Source organism: Microtus oregoni, unplaced genomic scaffold (assembly GCF_018167655.1).
Source record: "Microtus oregoni isolate MIOR12 unplaced genomic scaffold, Mior012 000043F_ref0000047, whole genome shotgun sequence".
NCBI lineage: Eukaryota > Metazoa > Chordata > Mammalia > Rodentia > Cricetidae > Microtus > Microtus oregoni.
Genome location: NW_024543210.1, coordinates 10,454,461 through 10,471,159, shown reverse-complemented (window position 1 = coordinate 10,471,159; position 16,699 = coordinate 10,454,461). Strand labels below are relative to the sequence as shown.

The 16,699-nt window shown below is 53.4% G+C and overlaps 1 protein-coding gene across 2 annotated transcripts in view; it reads right to left on the bottom strand.

Annotated features, from left to right (window-relative positions):
- The window catches only part of Itpk1 (inositol-tetrakisphosphate 1-kinase), a 132,465-nt gene extending 119,673 nt beyond the window's left edge, over positions 1-12,792 (bottom strand). Inside the window, exon 1 of one of the 2 annotated variants that reach the window (XM_041633385.1) lies at positions 12,296-12,792. In XM_041633385.1, the coding sequence (XP_041489319.1) occupies positions 12,296-12,390 (95 nt within the window). In that variant the 5' untranslated portion in view covers positions 12,391-12,792. The remainder of the gene's footprint in view (positions 1-12,295) is intronic. The other variant, XM_041633386.1, reaches the window with a different exon arrangement.
- Positions 12,793-16,699: the final 3,907 nt, after the last annotated feature.

The window sequence follows — 16,699 nt, the reverse complement described above, 5'->3', positions numbered from 1 at the left end:
ACACCCCAAAATCAAAGAATCCCCAGCAAGGCCAAAAGAAAGACCACTAGATTGAGGCAAGGGATACCACTCACCTTGAGAACATCAACAAAAATAACCCATCAATTGATGGGGAACCTCCTTCAGTCAATGACCTTTAAGAGGCTGGACCAGGTTGGGGCATGACCTTTTAGGTACACAGAGAAAACCACCAGCCCACCCAGCTCTCCAGCCCCCAGCAATGGCCAAAAACAGAACTGACCCTGACTGAGCATTGTTCAAGTCAAAAGAGGGATACTTGAGGGCTCCAGAGCTGTAGAGACGAAGCCTCTCTGAGCTTGCATTTGCCAAAACCTTCATAACTCAAAGGTCCTAAACCATATTCCTCTATCTCGAAGCACCCTTCACCCTGCAGAAGAAGGTTACCTAGACACATGTGAAGCAGCTGCCTGAGGGGCAGCTCCTTCCTGGGCTAGTCTATGGTCTACGAGAGAGGAGGGAAGTCTATACGTACTGAATACCTCTGATGCACAGGAACCAGGAGCAAGTCCAACCAGGGAGGAAATGAAGGCCCAGAGAGGACTGAAGCACAGCCAAGTCACCCAAGGAGGAACACCGGGGCTGCGATCCCCAAGGAGCAAGCTGCCCACTGTCCCCTGGTCTGACAGGAACCGAGCCAAGAGGCCTCTGAGGCTACAGCCCTCCCTTGTCCCATCTTTTCTTCCTTCCAAGGATACTGGAGCTACAGCTCCAGGAAGCAGTCACCGTCTCAGGTCAGCTTGTGTGTAACAGTTCCCACTGGCTGAGGCTGGCCAGAAGATGCCCTCACCCACCCACGCCATCTGTCCCAAAGAAAGACACATAGGAATCCCTCAGCCACCCTTCTGAGGCCCCAGGAACTGCCCTCCCAAAGAAACAGTCCCAAGAGACTGCCAGGTTTGGGAGATCTTTGTAAACGGTTTCACAAACCTTCTAAGGATCTAGCTCGAGTGGATACGGTTCCAGGGTCCCCAAAATTGGCCTCCAGAAAACACATGAAGAGAAGTTAACAAGAAGAGTGGATCTCGTAGCCTTGTACATAAGAGCTCAGGGCATGGCAGGTAAGGACACTGGGATCTACCCAGGCCAAAGTTTAAAACAGCATTTACAAACAGGGCAGACACGCTCGGCACCACAGGACAGTCCGTCAGACAGCTGGCAGGGCTCCTTGGCAGACCCAGCACCCTCACCAGAGTGAGTGCAGGTGAATCAGCACCTGGCACCCTCTGGCAAGCAATGTATAGCCAAGGATGTGGGCTATGGAGTTGCCAATACTGACATTCAAATTTCACACACTGGAGGGACCAACCATAAAGCCCCAGAAAGGGATCCTATTTCCGCGGAGACAGAGAGCAGTGGATGGCATTGTGAACATCCATTCATATGGCAGTAAGCAAGGCAAGGCTCTGTAGAGGGCTGCCATGTGTCCAGGAAGCTCAGCTCCCGTGGCTTTAACAGGAAGATCTTCTGACCCGATGCACTCTATGTGGCCCATGACAGCTCTACCATCCCAAGAAGGAACCACACCCCACCAACTGGGGCACCTGCAGATTTTCAAAAGTCAGAAGCTGGAAGTGGGCCTCTCTAACCAGCCCACAGCTTCAGCCTTCCCCTAGAGACTTAAAGGGACTGGGTACCCAAACCTCCTTGAACACAGACTACCATGTGGCTGAGTTTGGTTCAAGGTGAGGAAAGGGATACAACACCATTAAGGCTTGCCCCAGGATGGAGGCAGCAGGCCCTGGGAATCCCATGATGAATATTAGAAACCTAATAATTTTTTGTTTGTTTGTTTTGTTTTCAAGTCAGGTTTTCTCTGTAGCTTTGGAGCCTGTCCTGGAACTCACTCTGTAGATCAGGCTGGCCTTGAACTCAGAGATCCACCCGTTTCTGCCTCCTGAGTGCTGGGATTAAAGGTGTGCCCCACCACAGCCTGACAAAATCTTTTTTAAAAAAATAATTTTTATTTTTTTTTATTTTATGTGCATTGGTGCTTTTGCCCCACATGAATGGTCGTGTGAGGGTGTGACATCCCCTGGAACTGGAGTTAGAGACGGTTGTGAGTTGCCATGTGGGTGTTGGGAATTGAACCCGGATCCTCTGGAAGAACAGTCAGTGCTCTTAACCTCTGAGCCATCTCTCCAGCCCCCCGGCAAAATCTTTAAGCTGTAGCATCAGCCCAGATAGGCTCGAATCTGAGCTACCTGCCTGCTGACTCTAGAACAGGGCTAACTACTCGATCCTTCAGAGAATCCTCTCCACGTCCCAAAGACAGGCAGGGACGCGCAGGGCAATAAGGAATTCATCCAGCCAGACACCAACAGGCCCATAAAGCTTTATTTCTGTAAAGAAACCCTGATCCCAGGTCCTAAGAGGCCCCAAGCCTGGCACGCTGTGGCCAAACAATGGCCCTAAAAGGACTCACTCAGCCGTCTTGACCCCAGGGGTGGCTGCTATGCACAGGTAGCTATGGGTCCCTAGGACGTCAGGCCCATCCCCAGATCTACTCCAAAGGGAAGAGAGCCCTGGGCACCCCCACAGCCCGGGCCTGGCGGCTTGGTGGAAACAGCAGTGGCAGGAGAGAAATGAAAGTGAAACCAAGGAAGAGGCCTCCCTGACCCCGGTACCCACCTGCCACCCTCAGCCCCCTGGAAAACAGTGGACAGCACCCCCAGAAAAAGCCTGCAGGAGTGAGGGCTGCCTGTCTGCAGGCCTCTTGCCTAGTCCCAGGAGAGGACTCTATCTTTCCCGCACTAAGCTCCTGCCACATTCGCCAGCCCTGGAGGCAGGTGCAGACAGGGAGGAGAAATAGCAAGCAGTCACGACAGCCAGCTGGCCAAGCCCTGAGTTCAGAACTCAGTGCCGTCTCCACCGCCCACCACCCTCTGGGAGAGCAAATGCACACCCAGGATGCTCAGCTCACAACCGAGTGGAGTGGATGGTGGATGAATAGACGTTGCGTTTCAGGCAAGGTGACCAGGCGGAGTGGAGGCAATGTGGTTTCAAGAGTCAACCAGCCCCAAGGGGGAATCCCGACTCTCCCTGAATCTAAATTTTCATCTAGCAAACACAGATGCACCATGCACCTGGGAGAGTCGGTTTTCCATCTACGATCACGCCAGGTCTGCGTAGGTTCCCAGCAACCTCTGAGATCTAATGGGAGCTGCTCGTGTATAAGGGAGAAGAGAGGAGGTATATAAAACACAGCCCTTCAGAGGCTTGGCAGCCACATGCCCAAAGCCAACCCTCCCAGTTTCCCAGCTTGGGTCGAGGAGCACATGAATACCAACCACACAGTCAGCTGGCTAAGCATCTGGAAGCTACAGAGGAAAACACCTTGGGGCTGTGTTCTCATCTCCGCCCCCCCAAGCCCTGTGGTTCCTCAGATATCCGGTACTCGGTACTATGTGTGGCCAGGGCCAGGCCCCAGGAATGTCTCCTTCCGGCCCCACCAGTACACTCCAAGGCAAACTAGCAGCCAAAGGCAAGAAATCTTAAAAGGTGTGGAGAATGGATTTCCCAAAATGTGGCAACCTGCCTGGTAACCCTCCTGGCCTCTCCCCCGTGGGCCAGGGCGCCAGCAAGGCATCAGATCTCAATGATCTTGAGCTCGTGGTAGACCTCGTGTGAGCACCCACCAGGGACAGAGCAATCCAGGCATCAAGATCCCACTGTCAAAGACTATGTGCACAGACCACCTGCCTGGCGACCTCTGCTTCCAATGTGCCCATCTGAAAACCCTCTGTCCCAAGAAGTAGGGACCTGCCCAGTCTTGGTTTAGCCTACTCAGCCCAGTGTTGCCTATATGTGAGAGTTTTGTTATGAGGTCCAGTAACACAGAAGATGACAGCTTACATCTTCCAGAAGAATCCACCAGGGCATCCACAAAAAGATCCCCAGCCCGCTTTCCTGGAGAGGCTGCACCTTCTGAGAAGGCTAGATGAAGATGAAGATGTGGATATATGTGTCTCCCCAACAAGATGTCTTTGGTTGGGCAAGCTGGGCAAGCACTGGTCAGTAGCAAATAAATGACAGCCAAAAGGTGCAAGCAACAGTTGGGTTTCCCACCAGCCCTCGGCTCTGTGCAAGGTCAGCTCACCCATCCCACCCCTGGACCCACACACAGTTCCTGATTTCCTGAACACAAAGACTGAACTGAGGCAGACTGTAGGAGAGTGTGCCCCCTCCTGTCTTCAGCCCCCAGACCATGGTGGCAGCTCCTTCAGACGGTAGGAAGATCACACGGCCACACCACATGGCCTCTATCACACTTTCAAGGAACAGGCTCTGGATGTGGGCACCAGCCTGCAATTATACCCAAAGATGCCCGCTTTTTCCTAGATAACTCCCTTCTGTCAAGTGGAACTCACAGCCGTGACCAAAGCAGCCAGATCCTAGGCAGGGGACTTGGTCCACTCTGTGAGTCTTTAGTCTCTTCCTCTGGGGGCTTCTCAGCCCCTTTTACTAAATACCACCTCCCCAGAGACACCTTCTCTTATCAGAGCACTAAGTGGCCTCAGCTACCCGGCATAATCCTATCCAGTTTGCAAGCATCCGGGCTCTCACGGCACCTTGCAACGTGTGACATGCCTGAGAGGGGGCTCACTCCGCAGGCACCGGCGGCTAAAGAGCAGAATCCAGTATAGGTACACTACGCAAACACTCGGGATTTGTTGAGCTAACCCAGGCCTTATCCCTTCCTCCTTCCACAGTCCCACCTCTGGGGCTTCCCTCCTGACCAGAGTACTTCAGGGTCACGAGCTTCAGATCAGCCACAGAGATCAACAGAGGCCCCATCTTACTCCTCTGAGTAACCATGAGCGCTGCTGTACTTACTGGCACCCCAAATCTCTCCCTTCAAGGAGCCTACTTTTTTTTTTTTAAAGAGAAAGACAAGATGCAAAGCCTAGCCATGGGGTTAGGGGTGCTCACGGAAGAGCAGATGCCATGAAAGAGGAACAGTATCTCCCAGAAGCTCTCGGGGAAAGCCTTTGGCTCGTGGATTCTGATTCACCCTCCAGGGATAACTGGAGGCTTAGCAGAGTCCATTAGGTGTGCCCTGGGACACTCTGAGCGGTTTAGAGGGTGTGGCACCCAGCATGCATGGGCCTGGACGGGGAGGTGATTAAAAAAGACACAGAGGTGCTGAGAATTGGGGCGGGCGGGGGGGGGGGGGGGAGTCCCTCCTGGGAGTGATTCTCAAACCTTCACCGATCTGGAGACAGATCTACCCTACTGAACCTTCAAAGCAGGTGGTGGGAGGGTACAGTGGGATGGGGGAGGGGGTATCACAGTCTGCAGCTTGGCACCATAAGGGGCCCAGACACTAGCCTGTGAGGCCCTGCTGGGGAGGTGCAGGCCACAAAGGCTGCTTTCTGAGAAGGCTCAGAGCAGGCAAGACAAAGCCCCAGACAAATTCAAATAGCCCAATGGGAATGGCCAGACCTGCTCCCATACAATTACACCCTCCCTCCCAGCTCCCAGGAAGGGCCTGTTTGCTAGGAGACTGTAGTTTCAGCTGGTAGGAGGGGCCTGGGCCTTAAAGCAGGGCCTACTGTGTGCACTGGAACCACCCTCTTCGCCCAGCAGGTCTCGCTTTCTCTCGCCAACACCCTCCCTAAGGCCCACTCTTCAGGAGCACTGAGAAGGAAGGCTGGGGTAGACCCGGTTCAAGAGAAAGGAAGAAGGCCGTCAAAACACGGCTCTTCCGGTGAAGGATCTGCTTTCTAAAGAGAATATTACTTTTTTAAAAAAGGATGTGCCAGAGCGTTCTTCAGAAGCCTGTTTACCACAGCGAACAAGAACAAAACCCCTCCTTACATCCAGTCAGGAACCATACTACAAAGCTTCCACAGACCGTCCCAAACTTGCTAATTCACGTGACAGAAACCAGTGGAGCCCGGGAGACCTGATGATTAGGAACGGGACACCCAGGGTGGTGAGCCCAGCTGTGCCTTGTGCCTGCTAAACCCCTCAGTCTCACGAGGAGAACTCAGAACAGCACTTCTCACCCCTGCCTCTGGCCAGGCACTGTGCACACAGCGAGCATGTGGGTTGTGTCCCCCCCACCCTGTCACCCACTGGAACTGAAACAGTAAAACTGCTTCAGAACTGCAATAAAAAGTAGAGCGTCTGTGACCTCTGACCCAGCAGCACTCCTCTGGCAATACACACTCAGACAAGGGATGGGGCACCCACTGTCAGACTGGCCAGGCCAGCAGAAGCCAACCCCAGGAGAAGAAGAGTGTCCATTCTTTGAAGAGCTGAACCACACTGCCATTAATACAAAAACACGCACGTGCGCGCGCACACACACACACACACACACACACACACACATGCAACAATACAGAAGCCCCAAAGGAAGCAGCAATGTGGAATTTCTCCAAGACACACAACCCCATGCACCAAGCAATTGTAACCACTGTGAGAATGGGGGCTGGCTGCATGCGTCCCTTTGGTCACATCAACACCCATGGAGACAGCCTGCTGAGTTCCCTGAGCAGTTGAACTCGGGACCAAGAAAGGACAGGCTGGCTTCTCATTATGTGTTTTAGGCCCTCTGAATTTTGCAGCATGTGCCTGTATTTTAAAAAGGAGTGCGGGGGAGGGGAGGAATGGTGGCGCACACCTTAAATGCCTGCACTGGGAAGCAGAGGCAGGCAGATCTCTGTGAGTTTGAGGCCAGCCTGAACTACGAAGCAAATTCTAGGTCAGTCAGGGCTATATAGCTCAGGCTGAACACGCTACACGGCTGGCCTTGAACTTCTGATCACCCTGCCTCCACCTTGGGTGTGCTGTGATTACGGGAGCATAAACCACAACACCCCATTTTATGCAGTGCTGGAGAACAAACCCAGGTACTCTGCATACTAGGCAGGTAGGCCATCTACCGACTGAGCTTCATCTCATGTCCTAAATATTTAAAAAGGAGAAAATCAGGACTGTTAGATAATAATAGTAACAGGATTATTAATGAAGATGGCATTTTCACAACGCATAGAATGAACTCTCCTGAATGACCAAACCAAAAAAAAAAAAAAAAAAAAAAAAACAATGAGACTACCTCCTTTGCATTCATAATTTTCTCAGATTCTCCAGCTAGGAGGCAGCAGCAGCCTGCCAAAGGGGGTTGTAAGAACCAGAGCCAAGTGGCAAAGAACAGCCATCAGGCAGAGTGGACCACTCCTGACCTGATCCAACAACCGGAGGTTCAGTTACACCAACCCCATCCCCTAGCAAGATGGTCAGTGAGCCCATACCACAGACCCTGCCGGCAAACTGCCAAATCCAAAATCACCAAATCTACAAAGTCAAACGGGCATCATCACATGGGCGGTGAATTATGAAGTCAGACCTGGAAGCCTAGGCAATTTTATCAAAGACTGGATGTCTTTCCCCACAGCAGGTCAACAGAGAAGGGCTGGGGGGAAAGGGTTGATTTGCAAGGCTGGGTTACATTTTTCATGTGCTGCTGGGAAGTGAACCTGACTCAGGGTGCTTCCCTCCTGCATGGCTCTGAGACCATGGCAGAGCCAGCCACTGAAACACACGGGAAAGAGCCGAGACCGAGCCGCAGACCAGCTCATTCAGTCATCCTGCAGTCTCCCAGAATCCCAGCCCAGAATACTAAGCTATTCCAGCAGAGAGCGAGCTCCAGATGGCCTTGTTTTAAGGGATGAAATAGGGCTGGGGTGTAGCTTAGCAGCACTCCGGCATAAACACAAGGGCTGCAAGGTACTCTTGGAAAACCTGTAACCCCAGCACTAAGGAGGAAGTCAAGGCAGAAGGAACTCAAGTTTCTGTGTGCTTGTTTTGGTTTGCTTTTCTTTTTCTTTTCTCCCCCCACCCCCAGACAGGGTTTCTCTGTAGCTTTGGAGTCTGTTCTGGAACTAGCTCTGTAGACCAAGCTGGCCTCCAGCTCACAGAGATCTGCCTGTCTTTGCCTTCCCAGTACTGCGATTAAAGGTGTGCTCCACCACCGCCCACCTGGCTAGGAACTCAAGTTTAAGGCCAGCCTAGACTACATAGTGAGACTTTGTCTCCAAGGGGGAGGAGGGATGTAGAGCCCAACTGGAAGGGACAGGCCTAAAAGCACTCTCCAGGACTAAGTTAGAGTTGATACCAAATTCCAAGCCCTATGAACACCACTGTACTCCAATGCACTGCCTGATACCTAGCCTGGACTCCAGAAAGCGCTTGGTACACATAACTCCTGGGTCCTTCCCGAGAACCGTATAAACAGGGCCCTGGTGGGTAAGGACAGTGAGATGATTTGGTCTGAGATGTCTCCCATAAACGCATTCCTTAAACGCTAAGCTAGCCCCGATGGCTTCCAGGCTTCTCAAGGATAAGAGCCTCCCAGACACACTGCAAAGGCCTCCAAAAAGGCCCTGCTTAGCAAGGAAGAGACACTGGGCAAACAAGGAGATTGCATCCTCCAATAAAGAGATTTAGGCTGGGCTGGAGAGATGGCTCAGAGGGTAAGAGCACTGGCTCCTCTTCCAGAGGTCCCGAGTTCAATTCCCAACAACCACATGGTGGCTCCCAACATGGTGTCTTCCTTGCCAGCAGCACATTGTATGCAAAAGAAAGAAAGAAAGAATGAAAGAAAGAAAGAAAGAGATAGATAAAGAAAGAGAGAGAAAGATAGATAGATAGATAGATAAAGAAAGAAAAAAGAAAGAAAGGAAAAAATAAAGAAAGAAAAAGAGAGAGAGAGAGAGAGAGAGAGAGAGAGAGAGATATTTAGGCTTAGCCGGACAGTTGTGGCGCACATCTTTAATCCCAGCACTCGGAGGCAGAGATAGATTGCAGGATCTCTGTGAGTTCAAGGTCAGCCTGGTCTACAGAGCAAGTTCCAGGACAAGCTCCAAAGCTACAGAGAAACCTTGTCTCAAAAACCCAAAAGAAAAGAGGGAGGGAGAGAGGGTAGGCTGGGCTCACAGAAGCCTTCCAACTGGCAGCACGGGTCCTCACAGTTCTCAAGCCTCGGTTTCCCCATTTCTACTAGAAAGCTTGCAAGAGCTAAGTCACAGGTCACACATCGTTAAGAACTACAGTGGAGCTGGGTGTGGTGGCTCACTTTTCTAAGCCTGGCACTCAGGAGGCTGAGGCAGGAAGGTCCTCATGAGTCTGAGACCAGAAGGGTCTGGTAGAGTGATGTGCTGTCTCAAACCAAACAAGAATGACAGTGAGCACAGACAAGGCTCACCACGACCTCACACCAAAGGGTTCTCCACTACCTACAACAGTCCCCTGGAGAAAGAATGAGAAGAACAGAAGGAGAGGCTTATGCACCAAAGAAGGAAACCCAGGGCAGCTATCCTCAGCTGGACACGCCCAAGGCCCAAGCCAGCTCCTCTTCTTCACTTCCCCTGAAACCTCAGCTGCACATCTTGGAAAAGTCAGAGAGGAGGGATGAGGGGGCTCCCCAGGCACTCCTAGGTGAGGGACAGAGAGGCAGGTGGAAGGGCAACCAGACGCAACCAGAGCACGCTCCTGTGCTTGGGAAAAGACTCCGGAGCAACGGGAATAAACAAGGCCGTCGTAACAAGTTGGTCCAAAGCTCATCTGCTGGCCAGCCAGAGGCCCCATCCTATCAGGACAGATAATTAAAAGGTTGACTTTTATACCTGCCTATATGACAGGTGGGGCACCTCCCAGGATATGGAAGTGGCCTGCTCACCCCCTTCAGGGAAAACAGACCGTGTCAGCTGCTGAGGACACAGCTCAGTCTTGCAAGGAAAAGTGTCCCTAGAGACTACGAGCAGCAGCTGAACCCTTGGACATTAACAAGGGTAGGAGTGCCTGAAAGGAGAGGCTCTGCCCTCTGAGCCAGGCGCAAGGTCTCCAGGGTGGACTGTGAGCTCTTAAAGAAAAGGAGAAGTATGGACCCTGCCCCCCTGGCACCCACTTCCCTGTCTGTAAAATAAGGGCTGGAGGAGGCGATCTCCTCTGCCCGAAATAGGATTTTTTTTACAAGGCCTGCCATTAAACCACTCATTCCAGTGCAGCCTAGGAGTCCTCCCTGCACGGACACTGCTCCAAACATTTGGAACAGAGTTCAAGTCTTTTCCCAACATCCCCAGCCCTCTTTGTCAGGAAATTCATAGACAAATCACCATCCGCCAGTACAGAAGCACTGCCCTCCAGCCTCTGAATGTCAGGAACAGGATGGTGCCCGTTCACAATGTCTCCAATGCCACTCAGACAACTCCTGCGTTCACAATAAACAAAACACAGTAAAGGGGATGGGGTGGGGGGTCACTATCTCAACAGTTGTTTAGTTAAAGGTACGGCCACTAGGGGGCACTGCCTTGAAAGTACCGAAGCAACAGAAAAACTCTTTCTGGTGTTTTCCTTCTTAAGCTTCAGCTACAAAGCATCTAAGGCTATACTAATAAAAAACCCACATTCCTGGACTGCTAGAAGGGCCCGGGGACCTTCTGCCATCTCTCTGAAGCCAATACTGGGGCAAAGGAAGGCAACTAGACCTCGAATTCACAACCCTTCCTGAGAAATGAAGGCTTGATGAACATTTTCCTGCAATGGGCTGACACCCTGGGGTGCCTTGGGTTCCCCTGGCCTCTTTAAAGACAGGAGAGCCCAGGAGAAGAGCTAGCCAAACTGCAAGTCAGGCAGTGAGTACTTAACCCTTAAGCTTCAGCTAGGACTGTTTTGCTGCAGCCTACTAATTTCAGAGTAAAACAGGCCAGGTCAAGGCCAAGCCTCAGGTGTAGATGAAGGGTGACCCCTCCTGCTATCAATAAACAAGGTACAAGGGATGAACTGAGATTTCCCAAGAATTATATGGCAGCAGGGGAAGCTCTGGTCCCCTCACGTCAGAACTGGACTTCCAGAATATGTCAGAGGGGCTTCTCCAAAATTCTCTGCTCTCTAGGGCATCGTTTCACACTGTGTTTATTTACGGTACAAACGTCCAATTGTCCTTTCAAAAAATGGTCCATAAGCCCTGGGCTTTTCCAAAGCTCTGGCTCTGAGTTCCTCTTGATTTCCTTGTAAATTCTGGGATGCACTGAATGCCCAGCCAGCCATGAAAAGCCTGCTTTCTCCTAAGAGGCCTGTCTGGGAGACTCCTCCAAAACCACAAGGGGACCAAGGGGTGCATAACCAGGGCCCCCTTATAAACAGGCACATCCCATCTTGGGGGAGGGGGGGAGCAGCAGGCTCTTGGACAGCTATGAGGGGCAAAGTAATGCTGCCAGGCCTGCCTCTCTCTGCCAGCCCAGACTCACCTCTGTGCACCAAGGGATAAGGAACACCAACTGCTCAATTCTCCAAGATTCGGGAGCCCACCAGAAATAAAAGTACAACTGAAGTCCATTTTCAAAAGTCAAATCTACCAAGTGGAAACATGACTTAACAAAGGGCTTCCGCCCCGAGTTTACAGAAGGCTTCGGGGACTGGATTCTCTTAGGCTTTTTTTTTTAAGGAGGCTGTGACCAGCAGCTATTCAGAGAGGCAAGGCACACCTGACTCAAGGCACTCTGCACCTTTGTAATGTATTAAGAACAAGATCTATCAAAATCCCCAGTCTCTGCCACCGAAGCACCGATACAGTGAGAACTAGGCGGTCAGCCCAGAGGGCAGAGGACAATTCTACCGTCCACGGGTCCGCCCATCACTCTCTACGCTCTGCCACTCGTTGGCCCTGGGACCACAGGCAGGTACCCCACCTCTCTGTTGATGGGTGTCCCTCTTCTCAGACACGTGGCCCAGAATCACCACCCTGGTTGATTTGCAAGACTACTGCGAGGCTCTAATGAGACAGCAAATCAACTCAGACAAGTCAAGTATCGCTACTCATTTCAACTGGGTTTAAACCGGGTGATATGCAATGACAGCTTCAGGAGCTGTGCACACTCGAGGCACGTAGTAGGCTCCACACAAACGCGGGTACCCTGATCTGCTAAGGGGAAGGAAAGGGAGGAAGAAAAACACACCGGTCCAAAAAGTACCCTCAAGCCTCTGACTGACGGCGTGGACTCCCCGATTTCCCGGGTTCCGCCGCCCTGGACGATCGGGGAGCTCCCGGCACGACCCCGGTGCACCTGAGAGCCGCGATCCGAGTCCATCGCCCACAGCGGCCACGCTCCCCTCAGACACAGCCCACGGCCCCCCGCGGTCCCCCGGCTGCTCGGAACCAGCCTCCGGGCGCACCGCTCCTTCCCGGGTCGCCGTCGCCTGCCCCGCGCCCGCCGAGAGCAGCCGGGCTCCGGCGGCGAGGGGTCCCCCGAGCCGGGTCCCTCCTCACCTGCACAGCTCTGCGAAGGCCTGGAAATTGAGCTTCTTGACTTTCTTCTCGCTCAGCCAGTAGCCAACTCTCTTCCCTTTCAGGAAGGTCTGCATCTTCTTCCTCCTCGGCCCGGGAGCCTGGGTCCGGAGGAAATCGCCCACAGGCCGAGCGTGTGGGGCCGGCGCGCGCCGCGAGCGTGCGGGCACCTCCTTCGGCGGCGGGGACGCGGAGCGGGCTATAGCGCGCGGTCCTACCGGGCGGGGCGGCGGGCGGGGCGGGCCGGGGCGGGGCAGTGGCCGGGGGCGGAGGCTCAGCGCGCCGCGCCACTGGCTGGGCCCGGCGGGTGGGCGCGCACCGTAGCCGCCCCGCCCCCTTCCCCGGGGGGCTCGCCTGCGCCAGGACGTGCGCCCCGCAGCACCGCGCGCTGCCTGAGGGCTCCAGGGATCCCGGGGCTGCGGCCCGTGACCGCACCCGTGCCTCGAGCCCGAGGAGGAGCACGCCCTCCCGCGGCGCCGGCTCCCCCCCCCCTGCGCGTGCCTCGCGCGCGCGCGTGGACCCCACGGGGCGCGCGCCGCCGCGTCCCCCGCCCTCCGTGCCCCGGTGCTCGCGCACACGCGGGGGCCTGGAGCAGAGCTCCCGAAGGAGGAAGCACGAGCGGCCGCCAGGGGGAGCCGCTGAGTCTTAAAGGCGCCGCCGCTAGTGGCGGGGTGCTGGATGGTGTCCAGTACAGAGTGCGGGGTGAGGGAGTCGTGGTGTGGGCGCCTTGTGTATGTCTTGGAGGGTGGCCAAACCACTGGGCGTCGTTGTTCCTTGGCAGCCCAGGGGGATTGCCCCGGAGGCAATTCGTTGCAATTGTCCTGTAATATTTCCACAGCTGACTCAGGTTCACTCTCTGGGATGCCCTATAACCGAGAGAGAAGAGGGACTAGGACTCGAAGACGCAAGAGTGCACGGAGCATCTTCAAGAGGGGCTTTTCTTTGCCAGTTGAAGGGGCATTGATCGACTTCTGCCTCAATCCCTGGATTCTCTGAGCCACCTGCCCTGCCCCGGTCCATGGGATAGCATTCCAGCCATCAGAATGCTTCAGGCATAGGAAGGAGAAATTAAGGCTCTTCCCATACACATGGGTTTCCCTTGGCGTGGGTGAGGAGAGACACTTTTAGGCTTTGGAAATAAAGGCAATTTTCTGAATGTCTGAGATGATTAAAATGCTTGGATTGAAGACAGAGAAGTGAAAGTTGTTAGTAGAAAGGCAGAAATGGGCCTTGACCGGACTGGAGTCAGATTGAGCATGACCTTGGGCGGTGTCCTTGTACCCCCCCCCCCTTGGTTCAGTTTTAGCAAGAATCCTGCTGAGTCAGAAAAGTTCTCCAACCTCGGTATCAGATCACCTCGGCCTGCCTACAGTAAGAATACTGTCAGTGGGGCTGAGGAGATGATGGCTCAGATGGTAAAGGCACTGTGGCTAAACCTGACAGCCAGGGTTTAGTTCCTCAGGACTCATAGGGTAGGAGAGAACCAACTCCCATGTTCTCCTCTGACCTACTCTCATGTGGTAACACACACACACACACAAATAAATGTAAATAATAATAATAATAATCCCATCAAGTAAATTGAACCAGAATCCCGGGAGCTCTGAGGCTTTTGCTCAGTAATTCTCTGCCCACAGATGCCCCATTCTGTTCCCAGGCAGTGACTTCCCTCCTTTGCTTGTAGCCAGAGTGGAGCTCGGGTGTTCCCCTGCTATGAGATCTGGGTGCTTCTTAAATAAAGTCTAGTGGGTTTAATTTTTCTTTAATAGGAGGAAGGAACGGGAGAGGGTTAGAAGCAGGGTGGTCCTGGAAAGCAGGGACTGTGTACCCTGGACCAAGGGAGCCAGAGGGCCAGGGGTGACAGCGTCAAGGTTCAGCTCCTAGCCTCAGGAAGGTTGTTTCTGTGGAACATCGTGGCCAGCCTCAGACTGAAAGAAGAAATGGGGACAGGAAGTCCGAGGCGGTGAAAGAAAGAACGAGGGAACAAACACACGGGCAACAGTAAAGTGTCTCCCTGCTGAAGTCACCATGGTGCAGGCTGAGTTTCTGAGGAGCCCGGCATCTGAGTGGTTCAGGGTGCTCGCTGGAGTTCCTTCCTGTCCTCAGCAGAAGCAGGGAATCCAGGGTGTGGCAGGGTAGTGCCGTCCCTGGAGTCCAGAGATGAGTAAGGCAGAGGCACACAAACTGTCGACTCCTGGAGCGTGTGATGAGGGCCGTGTGAGAGATTCAAGGCACAGGGCAGTCTGTCCTCTTTGCTGAGTGACTTGAAACTGTGACATTGGAAGACGGAAGAATAGGAGTTTGGGGTTAGGGGCCGTTTTCTAGATAGAAAGCAGAGTTAAGTGCAGCGAGCAGTCCAGGGGACGAAAGGACAAGAACTATGAACCTAGAAGGGAAAATATCTGTCTAGGGAGTATGGGAGGGGTAGCCAGGGGGGTTGGGGAGGACACCAGGGACTGTATCCTGTGGTCGCCTCCTAATGTGAGCTAGCTGATGTTGTTCTGCTGCCTTCATCTGGAAAATGAGCAGAAAATACCCCACTTGGAGTTTCCCAGAAGACTGAAGGTGCAGGCAGGGACCTGGCCTTCAGGGCAAGCATGTGCAAGGTCCTAGAAGTTCCCTGGCTCACAGGAACCCCTTTAAGACCTAGCCTCAGGAGATGCTTTATTCCCCGGTGAACCTGCCCCAACCCTTCCTCCTGGCCTTCTGAGCTGTAACTAAGAAAGGTTTGTTCCCGCTAAGAGTTCCAAAGTGACCAGGGAGGCCCACCCACTTGCAAAGTGATTTAGCAGGTCCCTAGCCTTCAAATCTTCTGTGTTCTAACTGAGGAGTAAACCCTGAAGAAAAGCACTTCAGCCCGGCGGTGGTGGCGCACGCCTTTAATCCCAGCACTCCGGAGGCAGAGGCAGGCGGATCTCTGTGAGTTCGAGGCCAGCCTGGTCTACAAGAACTAGTTCCAGGACAGCTAGGGCTGTTATACAGAGAAAAGAAAAGAAAAGAAAAGAACTCCAGGATACAAAAGACTGGTGACTGTGATGTCCAAACTGCACTATGTTCTGATGCTGTGATGCTGTCTGTAGTGGAGACCAGGTTAGGGTGGTGGTCTCTCAGGCAATAACTTCAGGGAAACCTATCTTAGGAGTCCTAATCCACCTCAGCTTCTTCTGTTGTCCAGGTGGGAAAGAGGCTGCCTAGCTGGAAGCGCCGTGCTAGAGATCTGGACAGGTGATTGAGGTAGACACCTTAGGAAGGTGACATTTGAACAAAAGTTCAACAAGGGTCAGCAAGCAGCAAGGCAGATACCTGACTGGGGCGAGACTAAGGAACAGCAAGTACCTTGAGGTGGAGCATGAATCTGTTAGCTGGGGGCAGTGAAGAGTCCAGCTGGCTGGAGTCGCAGGAGCCTAGGAGGGGATCGTGGGGGAGGAAGGGCTGGGGGGAGTCTCATTATGACAACAGCCCTTGTCTGGTTTTACTTGGATCACCTGGCTGCTGTGTTGAGCCGCCATCAGGGAAGCAAGAATAGGGGAGAAAGACAAGCAGGAGGCTGTTAGAGTAGCCCAGGCCAGTGATGACTGTGGCTCGGCATGGTCAGACTCAGAGGGAAAGGAAGGGAAAGCCCGTGGCATCTGCTCCGAGTGGTACGTGCAACTGCGTCCGTGTTTTGGATCCTGGCCTAGATGACGGCAGAATGGAGTCACCAGCTATGTAGACTGGGAGACAAAAGGAGGCACCGGTCTGGGGCCTCCAATCAGGAGTTCTACCAGCTATTCAGTAGAAAGACAGCAAGCGTGAAGGCGTGAAGGCAATCGATGAAAGAGGCTGGAGTTAGGGCTGTGACTCAGGCTGGAGATAACATCGGGAGGTGTGGTGTGTGCATTGAGATGTTGTTGCTTGGAGCCACAAGACTGGATGAGATCACCTAGGGTGTGAGTGTAGGCGGAGGAAAGGGCAAGGATGGAGCCGAGGGGCATGGTTCAGAGGCTGGGAGGAACAGGACCCAGCAAAGGGCAAGGTTGGAGCCGAGGGGGGCGGTTCAGAGGCTGGGAGGAACAGGACCCAGCAAAGCTGGGAAGAAATGGAAGGAAAACCGGGAGAGTGTGTAATCCAGGGAGCCCAGTCAGGGAAGCCCTTCTGGCAGAGAAGGGACACCAGCTAGAGAACAAAGCAAGGACTGATGGCCATCTTCATTTGTGGCCCTCAGAAGAGCAGATATCAAAATGTCTCTCAGATATGTTATTTTTAAAAGGAAAAAACACCTGGGTAGTGGTGGCACATGCCTTTATTCTCAGCACTTAGGAGGCAGAAGCAGATGGTCCCTCTGTGAGTTTGGGGCCAGCCTGATCAACAGAATGAGTTCCAAGATAGCCAGGGCTACACAGAGAA